We start from the raw sequence: 22,221 nt of genomic DNA, 5'->3' as shown, positions 1-22,221 counted from the left end.
CAGTTGCACGTTCCCCTTTGAAGCAATTTTCCAAATTCTGAAAAGGATTGTGACCCAATTGTAGAGACCGCCGCTAACTTTCTTTTTTGCTTTTCTTGAGTAGTGGTAGGGACCTGCACTACATTCGAGGACCACGATTGAAAAAAAAAACAAAATCTAAGTCAGACATTACTGCGAATTCTGTAGAAAGTCTGAAGTAATCAAGTAATTATTCCAAAGTGGCAAACAAACAAAAACTGCTGACAAAGATTTCAACTAAACTGAATTAATTAATCAGACAGCTTATCTCTCTTTAGTTGAGAGTTGGATGGTAATTCTTAAAGGTATGTGAAATTAAAAATTGGTGTCGGTAAAATATTGATTTTTTTAAGGCAATTGATCACTCTGTCCAACGGTACTTTCTAGTGAAGATGGCATTACATACCAAGCTAGAGAGTTAGTTTCTAGAGAAGATACAGAGAGCTATTTGAACATCCAGTCTTCTTTGCTACTTTGCAACTACAACTCCCTTAAACTTCGAACTTCATGGCAACACAAGATTTAGCTTCCTATCCTACTGGTTCCAAAGCTGTAGCTTCTTCTAGGTACGATGTGTTTATCAACTTTAGAGGCGAAGATACTCGCAAAAACTTCACTAGCTTCTTATACCGAACTCTGAAGGATAGAGGAATCAATGCTTTCCTTGATAGTGAAAAATTGTGGACTGGAGAAGCAATTGCTCCAGCCCTCTCGCAAGCCATCAAGGGTTCCAAAATCGCAATCCCTATCTTCTCCAAAGGTTATGTGGATAGCAAGTGGTGCCTTATGGAACTTACTCAGATAGTTGAATGCCACAGATCCAACAAGCAAATAATCTTGCCCATATTCTTCTTTGTTGACCCATCCGATGTTCGGAATCAGACTGGAATTTTTGAGAATGCATTCATGGAACACCAAAAGAAGTTTGAGCCCTCGAAAGTACAAAGTTGGAGGGAAGCTCTAAGAGTGGTAGGGAACTTGAAAGGAGAAGTTATCGACAATACTACGTAAGTCTCCATCCTACAAACTAATTATTAAGTTTGTTTCATTATGTATATTCTTTTCATTCTATAGTAGTTAGAATTTTACCAATTTTGTTTCAAAAAAAATCTTCAATTTTTTTCTTCTTCTCTTTAGTTGATATTTTCATTCCCTTCATTGTTCTTATGATCATATTTTTATATAAAATAACTACAGGGATCAAGTAGAGTTAGTTGAATTACTTGTCAAAAGGGCTCTACGGGAATTGGTCGATGGAACACGCTTGGCTGAATGTGAGTACCTTGTTGACATGAATTCTAAAGTAAAGGATCTATTATCGTTATTAGCTATTGGCTCCAATGATGTTCAATTCGTAGGAATTTGTGGTTTTGGGGGTATTGGGAAGACAACTCTTGCCAAAGCTATCTATAATGATATCCTTTCGACCTTTCAAAAGCATTGTTTTCTTTCAAATGTTAGAGAACAAGCAGCACAGATTGAGGGTCTAGTTTCTTTGCAGAAGCAATTCCTAAAGGATATTATCAAAGAAGACCCAGACACAAGAGATTGTGATAGATTAAAAAGATTGATAGAAGAAAGAGTTTCCCAAGAAAATGTTATTCTTGTTCTTGATGATGTTGATAGGAAAGAACAGATAGATGCTTTGGCTGAAAGACCCAATTGGTTTGGCCCAGGAAGTAGGGTCATAATTACAACTAGAGATGAGAATATTTTGAACTTGGCCGAAGTTAATAGAAATAAAATATACAAGCCTCTATTGCTAAATCATGTGCACTCTCTTCAACTATTTTGTTGGCATGCCTTCAAAAGGATCCAGCCTCATGAAGATTATGTGTATCTTTCGAAAGCAATTGTAAAAATTATTGGAGGGGTTCCCTTGGCTCTTCGAGTTATAGCTTCATCTTTATTTTCGAAGAATAAACCATTATGGGAAGAAATGTTGAAAAAGTTGCAAAAGATTCCCCATAATGACGTTATGGAAAGACTGAAAATAAGTTATGATGGACTAGGGCATCAAGAGCAACAAATGTTTTTGGATACTGCTTGTTTTTTCATCGGGATGAAAAAAGACATTGCATGTTATATATGGGAAAGCTATGATTTTTTTCCTCAAATAGGACTTGATGTTCTTTGTGCAAAGTCTTTGATGACGATTAATGAAGATGATGAGCTACGGATGCATGATGTGCTTCGAGATCTTGGGAGAGAGATTGTTCGTCAAGAGAATACAGAACCGGGGACACGTAGTCGAATATGGTCTAATGAAGAAGCTTTGGATGTACTTGCAGATGGGAAAGTATGTATTCAATTCATATAAATTTTATTATTTTTTATTTTTTATTTTATTTTTTTTTTTGTGTGTGTGTGTGTGTTACTTTTGTAAATTTATTATTTGAGTGTTTTTTTTTTGGGGGGGGGGGGGGGGGGGCTTGTTAGGAAAAAAATGATTTTGTCAACCAATGGAGAATCATTTCTTTTGCAGGGAATAAATAAGTGTGTAGGACTTGCTATCGGGTTTCGACAACCATTAAAGAGTGAAGGCCTTGATGCAATGACCGAATTAAGAATACTCCAACTTGATTATGTAGAAATCTTGGGCGAATGTAGAAATTCTTTTTCACAACTGAGATGGCTTAGTTGGAAAGGATGCCATGGACTATTTGCACTAACCAAATTTTGTCCGAGAAAACTAGTTATTCTTGATCTATCAAAGAGTGAGATGACTGAAAAGTGGATGGGTTGGGATTGCATCAAGGTGTCTCTTCCATTTAATTTGTGCATTTGTAGGCATTTTCTTTTTTAAAAAATAATCTTAAATTTTCTTTCAATTATTTTGCAGATGGCAGTTAATCTCAAAGTTCTAAAAGCCAACCATTGCATGAACTTGTGTAGAACTCCTGACCTTTCAGGAAATCCACTTTTGGAGGTATTGAATTTCCAGCAGTGTCATAATCTGATTGGGGTCCACACATCTATCGGTTATCTCAAGAACTTGGTCACATTAGATATGATGGACTGCCAGAGACTAGTGGATGTTGCAATTAAAGGTTGTGAGTTGGCATCTATTAGGACACTCGATCTATCTGGATGTATCTCTCTGAAAAAACTACCAGATATTCCCCCAAGTTTGACCACCCTAGCAGTCAGTGTTGTGGGGAGCTAGAGTCCCGAGTCCCCATCTCGGGAGAGAAAGGCACCCCCGTGGGCGGGTGCATCTCATCCTTGAAGAAGGTCCCGAGGGCCTCATTCGGGAGAGATACCTCCCTCTTGGGCGCTTCGTGGAGAAGTGCCACACTTGGGAAAAATATCCAACCTAGCATTCGAAGACCTCTTGACTAGTCAGAAGAGTTAGTTACGCATAAACACTCAGATATCTATTCCGAGATTGGGGAGGTGAGTGGATAACGGCGTTATCGGGGGCGAAAAGAAGCGATTCCACTACTCCACACACTCCTCAACGTATGGTCATCCGCCCCCCCTCTCAAGGACCCCCCCTTTGAGCAGACTTGACGTTGTTGGAACTCTCTCAGAACCGTTATTGTTACCTAGCCCGGTTTGGGCGGGGGGGGCCCCCCCAACGGACCGTCGTTTCTGGTGCATCTATATCACGGAGGGGGGGGCCAAATTGGTCATCCCTCAAGTTTGAGAAACCTTCATGTTTCCTATATATCGGTCTTCCATCAAGTTTGAGAAACCTTCATGTTCCTATTGTGGTTCCACTGGTACAGCTATCGGAAGGAGGTGGCTGGAGAAACTTAAAGACATTACATCTTAGTTTTTGCGAGAGCCTGAAAGAGATTGAAGGTGCCGACAACGAATTGGAGTCTTTGGAGAAGTTGTTTATTTCGAACTGCTCTTCACTTAAACAATTACCAAAACTGAGGTGCTCCAGAAATCTACTCGGTTTAACGATCCGTGGGACTGACATGTTGTCTGATTTTGAAGGTGAAGGGATGGATTCTCTTGAGGAGTTGAAGATAAGGGGTTGCCATTCACTCAAGAAAATACCCTACTTGAGGGATTCGAAATGGCTGAGGGAATTACACATCATTCACTGCCGGAATTTAAAAGCATTGTCATCCGAGGATATCTTAACTCTGAAGAATTTGAAACATTTATATATCTGGTACTGTATGTCTATGGAAAGATTACCTGATCTTTCTAACTTAAAAGAGTTGACGATATTAGGTATTCAAGGGTGTGACAAGATATCTGAAATTGTTGGACTCGATGGGTTAGAGTCCTTGCAAGAATTGGAAATAATAAACTGCCACAATCTAAGTAGGATTCAGGGTGTTGAAAGATTGGAAAGCTTAAAGACCAGATCTATCAAGCCCACTCGAGAGGGGGTGAATCGCTGCTTCAAAACTCACCACAATGGGGGCACCAAACGGACCACCACCGCAACAAGGCACCCAATAGTGCAACAAAGAAAATAAACAAAACGCAAGCACCGAGTTACGTGGTTCAGCCAAATGCCTACATCCCAAAATACCCAACCTAGGGGAAACCAAACACCTAGATATTTTGACCAACCCAGCCGAAGCAAAGCACGACAAGGGCACCAACCCCAACCCCAGACAAGCCCAACGCTAGGCACATTATTTTGACCCCCCAACCGCAAGCTAAAATGCACGACAAGGGCACCAACCCCAACCCCCAGACAACCCAACGCAGGCACAAGTAAACCAAAACAAGTCCCCAAAACATCATGAGCTAGACTCATCACAAACATAACCAGAAAATAATAGACAATCACGGAATACGGGTACCCAACTGTGTAAGATGCATGGATCAAACGACCTCCAACCTTCAACTCAGCCCAAAAAGCCATACAACCAGCCCCCGCCCTCCACCTCGTCAGAAACAAAGACCACCCAAGCCAGACTCCAAGCCAACCAACGCGGGACCCCACGCACCCAAGCCCCAAAACGCCCCGCGGAGGCCCCTATAGAAAAACCGAGGAACAAACCGAGCATCCGACAAGCAAGAGTGAACGACAAACGGACAACCAAGATCTCAAGAACAACCCACCGGGATTTGAAGACAAGAAGCGGAAGCCTCCTCCAAAATTGGCCAACGGACACGGATACCACCGAGAAGATGGACAAACACGAGGAACAACCGAGCCACCGACAAACAAGGAGGTACACCAACGACAACAGAGACCCAAGAACAACCACCGTGGATTGAAGACAAGAAGCGAACCCCCCAAAACGGCCAACGGACATGTAACCACCGAGAAGAGGTGATGAAACGGTAGAGCTCAAAACGGGATTTTGAGTTTCTTTATTGAATTGGATTCTTTTCTCGAACCTTTGTGTGTTGCTGTACCATATCAAACCCACTTAAGTTGCCAACAATGACAACACCTTCATTTTAGGCCAATGGAACAACAAGCTTAAAGTACTGGGGGAGGTACATATTCAAGAATGCGGGAATATACCCGATCAATCCATACCAAAAGAAAAGAAAAAGAAAAAGAAAAAGAAAATAGAGAAAACAAAGAATCTACCCAAGCGTGAACCATGAAGCTGCAGCATCTCTAGTGGCAACTGGAAAATGCCCTTCCTTCCTTCTTCCCCAGATCGGTCCCCCCTTGCAGATTAGTTGAAGGTAAACGTACTATGGTATTCTTTTGTTACTGATGTTGATAGTTATATGTCTGTCATTTCCGTTATTTATCTATATACATGGTTACTGATAACATTAACTAATTATGCAGGTTTTAAGGTTATACATGAAGCAGAAATTAAACACAGATTCAGTCAGTAGTTCCTGTGTTGCTTTAATTCTCCAAGCTCTCCATCTAGTGCTCTTCATTTGTCACTCAAGTGGAAGCCAATCAACTTTCACGCTCTCTATTGGATCTTTCGGGATCTAATAATTACACAGGTGTGCTAATCTATACCTGATATTGTTTATGGCCAGGATTCTTTTCTTCCCTTAATTTGGTGTTTCCTTTTCTGCCGCTTACTATTATATCTATAAGGGGGTGGAGTCTTATTGTATCTTGTGTGAATTGATATTTGGAAAAATGTATCCAAGACATATATGGAAGGGCTGAGCAACTGTTTTCTTTGTCAACTAAATTAATGATTGAGATGAACAATGGCAGCATCAGACACTTCAACCCAGCTCAAGCTCAAGTGCCTACGTGTTTCATTTTCCTCTCTGAAATCAGTTTATGCTGTGTTGCAGTTGGGTTCTGTTTCATGGTTGGTGCTCTCTCATCCTTGGAGTTGGCTTAAATCTGCATCTAGGCTATTCACCAAGGAAATCAATGTTTTTCACCTCATAAATGTAGGTATCACAATCTCAATTGACCCAATGTATTCTTTTTGTATCCTTGATTGGTTTAACTTAACCAAAATTGTCTTTCAATGTGATCGTCTCACTATCGACTTAAAATTCTGTGGGCGCGGAAAACTGTGCACATGTTACAAAATAGAGCTAATACTGTAATCACCATTCAGATTACGAGAACCTTTTAATTTTTAGTTTCTTTGTTAATAAAGTAGAGCATGATAATTGTTGAGTATGGCTCATGCTTCTCATTATGTTGCCAATGGATACGGGGTCCCGCTCTTCGGTGAGTGGGTGGGGTCCAGGGAGGCTGCCCAGGTGGGGGTGTGGGGGCAATGACCCCTAGCCTGTAGAGGGTCCATGTTTCTATGAGCCTCGGAGTTTCTTTACAGTTTGGCCCATGAATAGTTGTGGCTTAAGGTTTCTAAGCGTATATATATGTATTCTCTTATAACAGAACATTGTTAAGTTGTTTTTTTAGAAGAGTATAGTGAAAAACCTATTACCACGTAGCCTCACATTGAGGTAAACCAGGGTAAAATCCATGTCTCCTTCTTCCTTGTTTTCTATTCGATTTTGTGTGATTGATCACTCTAATCCTAACAATAATATCTTACTGACCATTCAAATTACAGAATTTAATGGCAATTGGACTGAGAAACAGTTTTACATTCTTCAGTCATCACCATAGAAAGCAGTCAATATGTTGAAATTTATTCTGAGTTACACTACTTGTATCATGTCTGACTCATCAGATCGGTTTCTCAGGAGCAATGATTTTGTATCCACCATGACTTCTAGTGTCATTCCCACAGACGGCGCCAAAAATGATGAGTCTTGATTTGTATCGACCGCCTCCCTCTAATTCGCTTGCAAAACAATGTGTTAGACGTGGGCCAACTCTTTGGTCAGGTGCCACCTCTGATGGTCAAGTCAATCTTTGGACCAGTCAGGTATATACTTAATGGCTACCAAGCAGAAATTTTGCACTGAAACTAGGGGCTCCGGATTTTGTGTTTGTGCTTTTCTTTTGGTTGGTGGAGGAGGAAAGACAGCTTTTCGGTTTAGTTTTTGTTGTATGCTGAATTTTCAGTTTGCAACCTGTATCAAGCTAGAAATTGTTTTTCTGTTTTCCTTCTTTTGTGGTTTTATTCGTGATGATATCATATTTGCACTTCCCATTTGCTCTGCCACCTTCAATTTGTGTTTTGTAACTCCTCACTTTGCTGCAGGTATCCAGAAATCCTCAATCAAACTCTCCATATCACTTATTGTTGCAGTAACTAATTTTCTTCAAATGTAAATCATCAACAACCATATCTCCTTCTTAGTCTTGCTACTCATCCAACTCAATTCTTTTCATTTTAGAGAAATTTTATGTCAAGCAATCTTACAGAACCTACCTCTTACTTTTAGTAGGAAGAACACATAACACCAAAGAAGTTCTTGTTCATTTAATCCACCCCCACTATAATCCCAAGAGAGAGACCTTCAATTCCCGTATCTTCAACTGAGCAATGTATCAAAAGTGATAACTAGGTGGCACCTTCTTATTTCCCTAATCTGTAGATAAAAATAATAACAAAAAAGAAATAATGATCTGTAGATTCGAATAGTCATGAAATATATCTTAATACATGTCACAATTCATTTCCTCTGCTGGTGATCCAAATCAAAGAGGAAGGTATGATTGAACTTGCGTCGGAGCTCTCCTCTCCGTCCAGTAGCTCTTCACACATTCACCAGTGAAATAACCTTTGAAATTTTCGAGCTATCAAAGAGTTCTTCATACAGTTTCAATCCGTCTACAGCATTAACCTGTCGGGTATGCTTCAATTGCTTTTAAGAATTTAATAGATGTTCTAACGGGTGCAACTTTAAGATTACAGGATCCTACCGTTTTCCCATCAACAAATGATTTTTGGACTGGAGTGGAATTCTTCCTCTTACCCTGGTTTGGCATACTGTCTGCATCATTCTGCTGAAGGGCATCACTAGTTCCTGATGATAGTGCAACAAACACAAGAATTAGTGCTTCTTTATCATAAATGTATGATCCATGGAAAGCAGTATGTCCAAACCCAATTTATTTTCTGTACAGTAATAGGCAAATAATGAAATTACAAAGTTCTGAATCTTCTGATTATGATTATGTAAGTTGAATTTGCAGCTGAGGATCCAATATCCCGGACATTCAAGCCTTTTGTGCCTTCTTTTTTTTTGGTTGATTTTAATTCTAGCAGTCATGGCTACGAGTAGAAATCAGAATATCAACGCCAAACTTGTGAGCTCTAAAAATTTTCTTCGTTCCAATGCTGTTTTATAATCGTAACTTGCGCAAAATTTGTGTTGTGTAATTTAATATAATATTTTTTTCTGTGTTGGTTGTAGAAGCTTCTATAGTTTTGAATTCTATGAGTGCCTTCATCTTTGATTATAAACATTTTAATGAGTTGTGTCACTTTTGATATGGTTTTTGATTGCATTAGATGAGTTTGTAAAATTTTTAGAATCATAGTCTTACATGATCCTTTCAATTTATGTTTCAAATTGATTCTGTTTTGGATATTATCTTAAATTTGTGGCTTCCCTTCTGAGATTTGCTCGTGCCCATATGGGTGTTTGGTTAATGTTGCAGGTCCTTCATGGAGAGATGTGGGAGCTAGAAAATCTAGTCTAGTTCTTCGTTTTGTTAAGGGCCAGTTTGTTGCTTTTCAGGTTTACCCCTATGATCATTGGATGCTTCAGGCCTCGACTTTGACTTCTAAACCATGTTGGGGCTTACGTTTTTGATTCTCTGTTGGTGCAGGAATCAACCATAGGTGCTGCATTTTTCTCTCAAATGTTTAAAAGAAGAAGATACGTTTTAACAGTGGGATAGTTTTACTTTTATTGATCTAACTTTTTTTGCTCTGGACTTGAAAAATGAAGGTGTATGAATGGGGTCCAAGATCTGGAAGAGCAAAGGAGAAGAGCAAGAGACAGCAAACAAGGATTTCATAGAGTGCCTGAAAGTGATGGAAGCTGAGCTTGGTGACAAGACTTACTTTGAAGGTGAAACCTTTGGATTTCTTGATGTGGGTGGCCTAATCCCTTGGTACAGTTGGATCTATGGCTTTGAGGCATGTGGGAACTTGAACATTGATGAAGAATCTGGCCCTAAGCTGGTGGGTTGGGCTAAGAGGTCCATGGAGAGGGAGAGTGTATTCAAGTCTCAGCCTGAACCTTAGAAGGTCTGTGGTTTCGTTCTGCAACTCAGGAAGGTGTTTGATATTGATCGGTAAGGAAGAAGAGATTGAGAGACTACTGAAAATAACAAATTAAATGATAAGTTTATGGCAATGAGAAGTTGCCCTTTTCAATATGTGGTTTTCCATGCCTTGTGTTCTTCAAAGAATAAAGTAATTAGTCTATGAGAAAGGAAAAAGTTTCTTTTTCAGTGTGTGCTTTCCATGTCTTATGCTACTTATTTCAGCAATATATATTGATAAAAGTTATGTCTTTTCTAGTCTCTCCACCTATATTTATCCTGCCTATTTTGTGGTGTGGCTTCCATGTCTTGAATTCTTCATTTGTGGATTTTTTTTTTTATAGGAACTACAAATCGTAGTACATTCGTGGATTTTCCCATAGCATGTATTATGCTAAATAAGATTAAGAATAGGATTTAAAATGGAAACCAGGCATATCAAAAGAATGAAAAGAAAAAAAATTGAATTTGGGAATTGATATCAAAATGGACCTAACTAAAATTATGATTAAGAATGAATAAAACAATCAAAATGTTCGCTTTGAAAGTCACTCTGATTTTGTTCTTTTAATCAAAGCTTGAAACCTGAAATCGACTAAAGATTCATCTTTTCTTCATAGTATTATTGTAAAGAACATGCCAAAATTAAATATTTTCCATTTTAGGTAGTTATATTTCCATATGAATATCTTTTTTATACCAAAAAATATTATTATTTTTTATTCTACATTGGAATGTTTTATTACTTTTTCTTGGTTGAAGGAATGTTTTATTACAGATCTTTTTTCTTTGGGTAAGAATTACAAATCCTTTAAAACATAATTAAAAATTCAATTAAAAATAAAACCAAATAGAACCAGAAAAAAAAACCGTATTTAAACAGCCAGTGAATGGCATGGAGCATCCCTTTTAAGAAGAACCATCACCGTCCGATCAAGTGTAATCGACGACTTTATTTTCTCATTAAAAAAAAAAAAGTGTAATCCACGACTTTCATTGCTGTACATCGCATTATTTGTCAAATTTGCTTCAGAAAATTGTTACTAAGTGTTGAGATATTTGAGTCATACCCAACTTATGTTGAGGTACTCAAGTTATACCAAACTTATTGTTGAGGTATTTGAGTAATATCCAACTTATGTTCTAATATGTGCCATTAGATTAGTTACGATCTAACGGTATAATGAGCCTTAGTGGGAGAGACCAATTACCAATAGAACTCAGTGTTTTTCTATAAATACTAGCTGTAAGCCGCGGTCTGGGTATTCCAATCTAGATACTCAGGGTGTAATGCTTTAAGCAACCTCGTGCTTAAACTCTAATAATCTTAAAGCATTAGCTTTTTTTAAGAAGTTCTTGTTCGAAAAATGTGATTTTCAATACAAGTAAGTGGCTCTTTTCATCCTTAATGATATTTGTTTTGAATAAATTACTTCGTTCCTAAGGTTCGAACGTCGAACGGAATTGTAAGCATAACAATTAGTAACCCGCTTATCTCGTTTTTTTGAGAATTAAATGTTCAATTCTGTGTTTGATCGAAACATGAAGTCAAATAAGTTTTTCCTTGACTCGGTTATCGAGACACTTAGAATCACGCTGGCCATGACTCGTTTAGTTTTTGAGAAGTTAAAAGGTTTGAAAATTCTGCCTTTTTAAAATCAGAGGAAACGTCTTGTCAAACTTTGAACGAGAAGTCAGGTTAGTTTCATCTTTGATTTTTGTTTTATCCATTGCATTGAATTCTGGTAGGAAAGGTAAAGTGTAATCATCATCTTTGTCATTTTGTTTTATTCATTGTTTTTTGAAAAGAAAGTCACAGAAGTATGTTAATTTTGTTTTGGTACATCTGTTTATCCAGAGAAAAGCAAAAATAGACATTGCTTTATTTCTTTCTCTTCTCTGGCCGTACATAGCAAGATTTGATAATTTTTGAAATTGATTTGAAAGATTTAAATGGTTGCTTACGTTCCACAAGCACTCATTGCTTTGGTTTTTTTAAGAAAACCCTTTCCATGATTTAAATTTTTATGATGGAATTTGATAAATTAAACAAAAAGAAAAGTAAAACCGAAGTGCATCAAATGGTTTTTATTATTTCTCTTATTCGGTTTGATTTAATCAATTTAGAAAGATTTTTTTTGCTGATGAGATGGGATTTGTCTTTTTTTTTTTTCTCCTTCGATTTCTTTTATATTATTATTATTTTTTTTTGGTAATCATTTTATATTATTTTTATATATAAAGAAAATTGGTTATGAAATCTAGAATATGATTTCTCTTAGGTGGTTGGGTTTATTAGCTGATCAAAGCCCCTTCTTGTGGTTATATGCATGGTATATAAGATGGGTAACATTTGACCCGTAAACCATGAAATTTTAAATAGGAGACCCATCTTCTTTGGGTTACTATTTATTTTTACATTTCTTTTGTTAATATACAAAAAAAAAAAAAAAAAAAAAAAAAAAAAAAAAGAAGAAAGGATTCGATTGAAGTGAACAAAGTGATGGCTTTATCAGTGCCAAAATCTAGAAAGAAACTGTCACTTACTTTCTTCTGTCAATATTTTTTAGCATTAAAAAAAAAGAAGAAGAAGAAGAAGAAGAAGAAGGAAGGAAAAAGAGAAAACAAAATTTGGATGAAATAGTCTAAATTTGTTTTATAGAACACTAATATGTTTTTTATTCAGTCTCATGATTCTTGTGTCCTCAATTCTTGGTCTTGTAAATAAAAAAGACATGTCTATAAAGTTTTTTTGTTTCATATCAAATTATTCATATATGTTTTAAATCTTGTGGATTCTGATAGAGTGAATGATATGGATTATAAAGCCTGCATGAACAAACTAAAGGTATGTCATGAAAAGTTTTGAACATAAAGACTATAGATTAATTTAGTCATTTGATCTTAAATAAGCACAAAAATTTGACGAAATAAGTAAAGAGCTTTGGGTTTCAAATGAGTAACTCTGATAAATGCCTTTACTATATGTGTTGAATATGATCATAATTGTTTGCTTATATGTAGACGACATGCTGATTCTTGGTTCTCGATCATTTTGTAGTGAGTGACATCAAAGAAATCTTAGCTAAAGAATTTGACAGTGAAGAACAAATAGATGCTTTGGCTCTTAAACCCAATTGCTTTGGTCAAGGAAGTAATAGGGTCATAATTACAACTAGAGATGAGCATATTTTGAACTTGACTAATGTTAATAAAGATAAAATATACAGGCCTTGATTGCTAGATGATGCACATTCTCTTTGACTATTTAGTTGGTATGCCTTTAAAAGGGATGAGCCTTTAGAAGATTATTTGGGTCTCTCGAAAGCAACAATGGAAGTTATAGGAGGGCTTCCCTTGGCTCTTCGAGTTATAGGTTCATCTTTATTTGCAAAGAATAAACCAGTATGGGAAGAAATGTTGGAAAAGTTGCAAAAGGTTCTCAGTCATGATGTTATAGAAAGTCTAAAAATAAGTTATAATGGATTAAGGCGCAACAAATGTTTCTGGATACTGCTTGTTTTTTTATCGGGATGGACACGGACATTGTGTGTTATATATAGAAAAGGCTGTGATTTTTTTCCCTAAAACAGGACTTGATGTTTTTTGTGCAAAGTCTTTGATAACAATTAATGGAGATAATAAGCTAAGGATGCATGATGTGCTTCAAGATCTTGGGAGAGAGGTTATTCGTCAAGAGAGTACAGAACCGGAGAAACGTAGTCGAATATGGTCTAAAGAGGAAGCCTTGGATGTACTTGTGAGTAGGAAATTATGTATCCAGTACATATATTGTTAATTCCTTCTTCTTGTTTGGACAAGAAATAGTTGAGGCCTTTGGAGTGTAGTAAAAAGTGAGAATAAAGGTGAGGGAACAAAGGGAGGACTTGTTGGTGAGTTCGAAGGCCTTAATGCAATGACCGAATTAAAATTACTGCAACTTGGTTATGCAGAAATCTTGGATCAATGCATAAATTCTTTTTCAGAACTAAGGTGGCTTCATTGGATAATTTATCGTAACAACTCTAGTTCAAGATTGAGATGGCTTAGTTGGAAAGGACGTCATGAGCCATTTGCACTAACCAAATTTTGTCCAAGAAAACTAGTTATTCTTGTTTTATCGAAGAGTGAGATGACTGAAAAGTGGATGGGTTGGAATTACATCAAGGTCTCTCTCTCTCTCTCTCTCTCTCTCTCTCTCTCTCTCTCTCTCTCTCTCTCTCTCTCTCTCTCTCTCTCTCTCTCTCTCTCTCTCTCTCTCTCTCTCTCTCTCTCTCTCTCTCTCTCTCTCTCCTATTTAATTTCTAAAATTTGCAAGCATTTTTTGGTAGGAAGAGAAAATGAATCTTAAATATTCTTGACAATTGTCGGAGCCTACGTAGTACTCCTGACTTTTCAGGAAACCAACTTTTGGAGGTATTGAGTTTCCACTTGTGTGTTAATTTGATTAGGGTCCACAAATCTATTGGTTATCTCAGGAACTTGGTCAAATTAGATATGAGGTGTTGTAGTAGACTGGTGGGGATCTTTAAAGGTGGTGAGTTGGCATCTCTTAAGACGCTGGATCTACATGGATGTGCCTCTTTGAAAAAGCTACCTGATAATTTTTTGGATCACATGACCTCCTTGAGAATGCTGCGTTTAAGTGGCCACCATAACATCTCCCCAAGTCTTCCAACATGTTTGACTAGCGTTGATTTTCATAATTCTCCTTCCCTTCTAGATATTCTTAATTTCCCCCCAAGTTTGACCATCCTAAGAGTCTATGCCTCTGGTTCAATTCAAAACATAACCTTTGGTTTCCCCTCAAGTTTGACCGACTTGTTAGTTGTGAGATGCGATCCAGTTGGATATATATCAGGTCTTCTGTCAAGTTTGAGAAGTCTTAATGTTTTCAATTGCAATTCACTGGTTAAACTATCACGTATTGCATAGCTTTATGGGATGCAATTTGACCAAGAGGATATGGGCGGCAAAGCCATCGGAGCAAAGAACTGAGCTTTTAAATAAAGATTCGATGTTTAATTTCTGCAAAACTATCCTAAGCGATCACTCATTGGATAAAATAGGTATCAAGTGATAATAACAATCATATATAGCTATAACTTGTTATCGTGTGGCATGCAAAAAACAACAAGATTTACAATAAATACCCAACCCCAATCAAACTATTAATAGTGTGAATAAATGGATCGGTAACCTCAATCTACTAAGATTGGAAAACACCCATGAGACTAGTAACCTATAAACCATTTCAGTACTCCTGGAAGATTGTTTGTTTTTGTGATACTTTCATGGATTTGATTAGCATTAATTCTTCTGTCTCAGTGTGTGCAAGGATGTTTCATCAAGAATAAAATATACTGGGTTGGTACGTGGATGGGGTTTCTTTGGAATGGGAGGTTCCATTTTTCGACTATAGGATATGTTAAAACTACTAACAAATTGAAGGGTTTCATGGAATGTCTTTAAGTGGTGGAATAGATCAAGTAGATGGAATCAAGGCACTAGCACAAGAGATATGGTGTAGCATGAAGCCTTGAATTAATCCCAAAACCAAAGCAGCCGTGGCCACTGAATCTGGTGGATTATAGCTAATATTAGTAACAAGACTAGTGATAGCTGGTTTTGTAATTTTTAGTCCAATCTATTCGATACTTTTTTTTTTTTTGGTAATCCAATATATTCGATCTTGGTTGATTAGGGAAGTTGATGATGCAGTGATAACTAGAAAAACTTTTGCTAAGGTAAATCTTTTATGTACTTATTTTTCTAGGTAATGGGATTTATACTATTTTTTATTAAAAAAATTATGTATATATATACGAGCAATTGTGAGTTTAAGTTTAAATAGATGTATTTAAATTTTTTGTAATTATTTTTATTAAAAAAAATTGTCTATTATATATATATGTCATACATTCTTTTTTTTTTCTTTTTCATATAAATATGTCCATTCTGCTACAGTCATAAGGCACAAAAACATGAAAAACTGTGTCGAGCCCATTTTCAAGAAATGAACCCAGAAACGTGACCACAGAACGCCCATACAATGCTCTACTAAGATCAAAAGCAACTCTTAAAAGAAGAGAAAGAAGGCGATCACATGAGTACATTTTTAGATCAAGAGTAGAAGTCTTAAAAGAAGACAAACGGAGGGGCAAGCACATGAACCGCATGAGCACTCAAAAGTCTTGAAGAGTCTTAAAAGAGACAAAAGTGGGCCAAATTTAACTTTAATAAAGGAACTCCACTGATTGAACAAAGCAATAACAACAAATTACAACAGAGGGCAAATCACGAGAAGATTGTATCATTTGAAATACCTGAGACTCTTTCAGAGACATGATTAAAGTGAAGACTTTATTTAAACTGCGCATGATGGTATATATGAATGGCGAGGAACATTCCTTTTAAGAAGAAGTGTATCACCGTCCGATCAAGTGAATTGCATGAATGGCGAGGGCATCACAGAACGTCCAGAACCACTTCAGGTTGCTCCAAGATCTCAGAAGAACAGCAGAGACTGACTCGCTCAGTAAAAAAGGATCTCCATAGAGCATCGGAGAGAAGAGCTGGTTCTCTTGAGGATTACAAAGCAACTGGTGAAGATTTGAGTTTTCAGAACAAAGTAATAGAAAAGGATCTCCATGGCGTTACAAGATTTGGCTTCCTCCTCTTCTGCTGCTGGCTCCAAAGCTGTATCTTCTTCTTCTAGTTATGATGTCTTTCTCAGCTTTAGAGGAAAAGATACTCGCAATAACTTCACTTCCTTCCTTTACACAGCTTTGAAGGACAGAGGAATAGATGCATTCCTTGATAGTGCAAAATTGTGGACTGGAGAAGCAATTGCTCCAGCCCTCCAGAAAGCCATCGAGGGTTCCAAGATCTCGATCCCTGTCATCTCTGAAGGTTATGCAGATAGCAGATGGTGCCTTCAGGAACTTACTCAGATAGTTGAATGCCATGAATCAAACAATCAAATAATCTTGCCCATATTTTTCTACATTGACCCATCAGATGTTCGGAAGCAGGCCGGAACTTTTGAGAACGCATTCCTAGAACACAAGGAGAAGTTTGAGCCCGAGATTGTAGAAAGTTGGAGGAAAGCACTGAGAGTAGTAGGGAACTTGAAAGGAGAAGTTCTCAAAGACACTACGTAAGTCTTCATCGCACAAACTTTTTTCTTTAGTCAGTACATATCATTATCTAAATCTATATACATATATATATATATATATATATATATATATATATATATATATATATATATATATATATATATATATATATATATATATATATATATATATATTCCATTCTATAGCAGTTAGATTTTTATTGAATTTCATTTAAAAAAAAATCTTCAAATTTGTCTGTTCTTCTCTTTACTTGATGATCTTTTCATCCCTTTGGTCATTTTTGTGATTTTGTTTTGATATAAAATAACTACAGCAATCAAGCAAAGTTAGTTGAATCAATTGTCAAAAGGGCTCTAATGGAATTGGTCGATAGAACATGCTTGGCTGAGTGCGAGTACCTTATTGACATGGATTCCAAAGTAAATGATCTAAAATCCTTTTTAGATATTGGCTCCAATGATGTTCAATTCGTGGGAATTTGTGGTTTCGGTGGTATTGGGAAGACGACTCTTGCCAGGGCTGTCTATGATGACATCCTTTCAACCTTCCATAAGCATTGTTTTCTTTCAAATGTTAGAGAACAAGCAGCACAATTCGGGGGTCTAGTGTCTTTGCAGAAGCAATTCCTAAAGGATATTTTCAAAGAAGACTCAAACATAAGAGACTCTCATAGATTAAAAAAAATGATAGAAGAGAGGGTTTCCAAGGAAAGGGTTCTTCTTGTTCTTGATGATGTGGACAGTAAAAAACAAATAGATGCTTTGGCTGATAGACCCTATTGGCATGGTCAAGGAAGTAGGGTCATAATTACAACCAGAGACGAGCATATTTTGAACTTGGCTAATGTTAATAGAGATAAAATATACAGGCCTGCATTGCTAGACGATGTGCATTCTCTTCAACTATTTAGTTGCCATGCCTTTAAAAGGGATGAGCCTCAAGAAGATTATTTGAGTCTCTCGAAAAGAATTGTGAAAGTTATTGGAGGGCTTCCATTGGCTCTTCGAGTTATTGGTTCATCTTTGTTTTCAAAGAATAAACCAGTATGGGAAGAAATGTTGGAAAAGCTTCAAAAGGTTCCCAATCATGATGTTATGGAAAGTCTAAAAATAAGTTATAATGGATTAAGGCATGAAGAGCAACAAATGTTTCTGGATATTGCTTGTTTTTTTATCGGGATGGAAAAGGACATTGCGTGTTATATATGGAAAAGCTATGGTTTTTTCCCTAAAACAGGACTTGATATTCTTTGTGCAAAGTCTTTGATAACGATTAATGAAGATGATGAGCTAAGGATGCATGATGTGCTTCAAGATCTTGGAAGAGAGATTATTCGTCAAGAGAGTACAGAACTGGAGAAACGTAGCCGAATATGGTCTAAAGAGGAAGCATTGGATGTACTTGTGAACGGGAAAGTATGTATCTAGTACATATATTGTTAATTCCTTCTTCTTTTTTCCGTGGCAATTTTGTAAATTAGTTGAGGTGTCTTTCTTTTTGGACTTGTTAGGTAAAATTTAATTTTGTAGTTAATTGATAGTGTTTTCTTTTGTAGGGAACAAATCATTGTGTAGGACTCGCTATTGATTTTGAGCACAGTTTAAAGGGTGAAGGCCTTAATGCAATGACCGAATTAAGATTACTACAACTCGGTTATGTAGAAATCTTGGGTAAATGCAGAAATTCTTTTTCAGAACTAAGGTGGTTTCGTTGGATAGATTGTCGTAGCAACTCTAATTCAAAACTAGGATGGCTTAGTTGGAGAGGATGTCATGGATCATTTGCACTAACCAAATTTTGTCCAAGAAAACTAGTTGTTCTTGATCTATCGGAGAGTGAGATGACTGAAAAGTGGATGGGTTGGAATTATATCAAGGCTCTCTCTCTCTCTCTCTCTCTCTCTCTTAATTTCTAAAATTTGCAAGCATTTTTCGATAGAAAGAGAAAATGAATCTTAAATATTCTTTAAATTATTCTGCAGATGGCAGTAAATCTCAAAGTTCTAAAGCTGGACCATTGTAAGAGCATACGTAGTACTCCTGACTTTTCAAGAAACCAACTTTTGGAGGTATTGAGTTTCAAATCGTGTAATAGTTTGATCAAGGTCCACGAATCTATTGGTTATCTCAAGAAGTTGGTCAAATTTGATATGTTGGGATGCTGGAACCTGGTGGATCTCCCAATTAAAGGTGGTCAGATGGCATCTCTTAAGACATTGGATCTACTTGGATGTGTGTCTTTGAAAAAGCTACCTGATAATTTTTTGGATCACATGACCTTCTTGATAATGCTGCGTCTAAGTGGCCACCTTAACATCTCCCCAAGTCTTCCAACAAGTTTGACTAGCCTTGATTTTGATAGTTGTTATTCCCTCCCAGATATTCTTAATTGTCCCCCAAGTTTGACCCGCTTGACTGTTTACTATTGCCATTCAGTTCAAAACATATCAGGTCTTCCGTCAAGTTTGAGAAGCCTTTATGTTTCCAATTGCAATTCACTGGTAAAGCTTTCAAGTGCACCAGGAGCAGGCTTGAGAGACTTAGAGACATTGGGACTTCTATCATGTCAGAGCCTAGAAGAGATTGAAGGTGTTGATGACAAATTGGATTCTTTGGAGCGGTTGAATATTTGGTATTGCAAATCACTAAAAAATTTACCAAAACTAAGGTGCTCCAAAAAATTACTCTCTCTGACGATCATTGGGAATTACATGTTGTCCAATTTTGAAGGTGAAGGGATGGATTCTCTTGAGAAGTTGCATATAGATGATTGCTATTCACTAGAGAAAATACCATACCTTAGGGATTCAAGACGACTGAGGACACTAGACATTCTAGCCTGCCCAAAATTAACGGAGATTGAGTGCCTTGAGAGCTATGAAGGATCCTTGCAAGTATTGGGGATTACAAAGTGCGACAACTTAACTGAGATTCATGGTGTTGAAAGATTGAAAAACTTAGAGACTTTGCAGATCAAGGACTGCTGCTCCTTGGAAAGACTACCAGATCTATCAAACTTAAAAAACAGTATAGTACATATTCAAGGATACAAGAATCTACCCGATCTTGGAAGACTTCTGGAAAGCAATAGCTTCTTCTCCCGAGAGTCACCTACCCCTTCTTTCCGAGTCACATACCACTCGCAGATTAATTGAAGGTCTGTCGTTTAAACAGGAAATTACCTGCTTTCACTCACTCAATTCCCATCATTTATATACATATTTATTTATACCATACATTAATTGTTTTAGTGGTTTAGTTTTACAGGTGCCCATGTAAATTACTAGTGATTCTTTTTGTTTAAAGGACATATTTCCTGAAATTATATCAACTTCTGAGGAGGGGTGATCTATTTTTTGTCAGGGAGGTATTTGTAAGTGTTGTGTTCAAAGTAATTGAGACAGAACTTGGTGAATACTGTGTTCTTGTGATAGAGAAATCTTCTTTGAGGGAACATACCAAACAATAGAACAAAGAGTTATTAAATGAGGTTAGCCTTTTCGCCAAATTTGAGTTGGTTCTTTATCGTCATTTGTGTCTCTATTAAAGTCAGGATATAATGTTTTAATTTTCTTTAATCAAGCTTATTCTTAGTATGAGACTTCTTCAACTTGTAAGTATTTGTTGAACATAGTTGAATTGAAAATTGTTTTAGTGATGCATCTAATCTTCCTGTCTAGCATTTATGTGTTGTGTGTGTGTGATATACAGTATTTTGAATTTTGAATAATATTTCAATTCTAGACCATTCAACATTGGTCAGACCAGCTTAGTTTAAGAGACATTGAACCAAAATGTTTAGGAGTTATCTGTTGAATAATTTTTTTTTTGCAAGAATTCAACATTGTTTTTGAATGAATATCCAGAATTTTCCAAAGAGAGAAAGGTGCTTAGCTTAAAGTACAATTGCTGGGAGATTTATAATATTCTGACTTAGATAAGTATGAACCTTATTTTAGTATACTTTATTACATAAATGATGGATTATATTCGAATGGGTTTGATCAAATGTACTAAGTGATGTCACTTGCCTCTGTTTTCTCTTCTTCCTTTCTCTCTCTTTTTTTTTTTTTTTTTTGGGGGGGGGGGGGGGTGTTTAGAAATATCACTTGTCCCTTTTATGCTCCTCTTATCAGGTTTTGTAACTACATGTTGTTACTAATTGGATAATCTGTTGTGAGAATATTTTTTTTACTTTTTTTATGTGTTCGCTCTGCACAGCTGTATAGTAATTGGGAACGAAGATGACTCAATATATTGTGATTTTTCCATAGGTGTTGAGAGGAACTCCATCAATTAATTGGATAATATATTATGAGATTATTTTTTACTTTTTGTAGGTGTGCACAGCTGTACAATAAATGGGAAGTAAGATAATTCAATATATTGTGATTCTTCCATAGGTGTTGAGAGGAATTCTAAGAGTGGCTTCCCAAATGTTATTTCTAAGATGTGATGCTAGTGGAGTATATTTTGTCCATAGTTTTCATCTTTTATTGTGTGTGGAACCAATGAGAATGGGTGTATTGGGTGCAACTGATGTTGTGGGTTGAGTGTGTATGGTTCCTTGTATAACATGGAGTAATTATATATGTTGTATATATTTTCACTTTAATCTAGTATAAATGACTTAGCAAAAAATGACCTTTTATCCACCTTTCAGCACCTATGCTAAATTGTTTAAAATTGAAATTCCAGGATTCACCACTGAAGGCTTATGAAGAATAGACCTAATTATGTCATTTTAATCATAAGAAACCTCCCTGAACCATTCTTCCTACATCACCATCTGCAAGCTTTCAAATGAAAACAAATTTGACATGATCATGCGTTATTGCAATAACAAGATATCTGATATTAATGTGCTCAAGCAACCTATTAAAATTGATTACAACAAAGTGAGATTTAAGATCATTTAACTACACTTTCGGAGCCTAAATACAGGATATACAGTAGAACATGCTAGCACATATATCGGGCTTCTACAACAAACCCATACAAGTTAAATTTCCTTGCGAATGATATTTTCCACAAGCTTCCCTAATACCTCAAAGTTTGTAGTGCTCCATACTCACACAAGTAATTAAAAGACTAAATAATTTTCTCAATTTTCTTACTGACAACAAATTTCTTACAAACTTTTACTTTTAAGAAATGGTTTCTCTTATTTCTTTTCATTTATGCATCTAAGCTGCAGAGCTAGGCTATCCTTGCTGCCATAGAGGTGTTGTGCATAATTAGCCCAATGGACACAAAAGATCTCCTCAAGACTTTTCTTTGATAACATTGAAATAGTACTAAGAAATATCTACCCAAAAAAAAAAAAAATAGTACTAAGAAATAGACAAAGAATAAGAAAGGATTACATATAGCACCTTAGCAAGACTCAACAAGAACAGTTCCATCTCCATCCACGTAGGAATACTGAGGCTGAAATGACAGAAAATAACTGTAAGAACTAAAACATTTTTAAGAGACTATCAACAAAATATCATTTGGCCAC

The 22,221-nt window shown here is 36.5% G+C and overlaps 2 protein-coding genes, 1 long non-coding RNA gene and 1 pseudogene across 6 annotated transcripts; all 4 read left to right on the top strand.

Annotated features, from left to right (window-relative positions):
• Window positions 1-388: 388 nt before the first annotated feature.
• Window positions 389-3,184, top strand: LOC149019127 (disease resistance protein L6-like). Its single transcript, XM_089154058.1, has 4 exons — window positions 389-1,025; window positions 1,216-2,317; window positions 2,504-2,776; window positions 2,861-3,184. Exons 1-4 carry the CDS (start codon window positions 526-528, stop codon window positions 3,182-3,184), a joined length of 2,199 nt encoding a protein of 732 aa, XP_089010184.1. The 5' UTR covers window positions 389-525.
• Window positions 3,185-5,754: 2,570 nt separating this feature from the next.
• On the top strand, window positions 5,755-9,749 carry LOC149019126 (uncharacterized). The gene is made up of 4 exons (XR_016173032.1): window positions 5,755-5,916; window positions 7,096-7,280; window positions 8,966-9,149; window positions 9,259-9,749. It is a non-coding gene; the product is annotated as an uncharacterized LOC149019126 (long non-coding RNA).
• Window positions 9,750-13,688: 3,939 nt separating this feature from the next.
• LOC149019124 (uncharacterized) lies at window positions 13,689-21,705 on the top strand. Of its 3 annotated transcripts, none has more exons than XR_016173031.1 (3): window positions 13,689-13,745; window positions 18,701-20,208; window positions 21,059-21,705. XR_016173031.1 is itself a non-coding variant. In XM_089153190.1 (3 exons), exons 1-2 carry the CDS (start codon window positions 13,710-13,712, stop codon window positions 19,871-19,873), a joined length of 1,209 nt encoding a protein of 402 aa, XP_089009316.1. In that variant the 5' UTR covers window positions 13,689-13,709; the 3' UTR covers window positions 19,874-19,875; window positions 20,082-20,624. The 3 variants fall into 3 exon arrangements, 2 of the variants coding, with proteins under 2 accessions (XP_089009316.1, XP_089009315.1); XM_089153190.1 differs by lacking the exon at window positions 21,059-21,705 and having other exon boundaries at window positions 18,701-19,875; window positions 20,082-20,624; XM_089153189.1 differs by lacking the exon at window positions 21,059-21,705 and having other exon boundaries at window positions 18,701-20,624.
• Window positions 15,869-18,634, top strand: LOC149019125 (disease resistance protein L6 pseudogene; annotated as a pseudogene). The gene is made up of 3 exons (XR_016173030.1): window positions 15,869-16,736; window positions 17,033-18,134; window positions 18,275-18,634. The product of XR_016173030.1 is annotated as a disease resistance protein L6 pseudogene (transcript).
• Window positions 21,706-22,221: the final 516 nt, after the last annotated feature.

This window comes from Hakea prostrata, chromosome 4 (genome assembly GCF_041222555.1).
Source record: "Hakea prostrata isolate BN-2017 chromosome 4, UWA_Hpros_2, whole genome shotgun sequence".
Classification (NCBI taxonomy): Eukaryota; Viridiplantae; Streptophyta; class Magnoliopsida; order Proteales; family Proteaceae; genus Hakea; species Hakea prostrata.
This window is presented reverse-complemented; position numbering and strand designations above follow the sequence as displayed.

Excerpts from the sequence above, each read along its gene's own strand:
- LOC149019127 (XM_089154058.1), top strand. The coding sequence starts at position 526 with ATGGCAACACAAGATTTAGCTTCCTATCCTACTGGTTCCAAAGCTGTA. Across the intron at positions 1,026-1,215 it reads GAAGTTATCGACAATACTAC|GGATCAAGTAGAGTTAGTTG; the intron begins GTAAGTCTCCAT and ends AAATAACTACAG. Across the intron at positions 2,777-2,860 it reads TGGGTTGGGATTGCATCAAG|ATGGCAGTTAATCTCAAAGT; the intron begins GTGTCTCTTCCA and ends ATTATTTTGCAG.
- LOC149019124 (XM_089153190.1), top strand. The coding sequence starts at position 13,710 with ATGACTGAAAAGTGGATGGGTTGGAATTACATCAAG. Across the intron at positions 13,746-18,700 it reads TGGGTTGGAATTACATCAAG|ATGGCAGTAAATCTCAAAGT; the intron begins GTCTCTCTCTCT and ends ATTATTCTGCAG.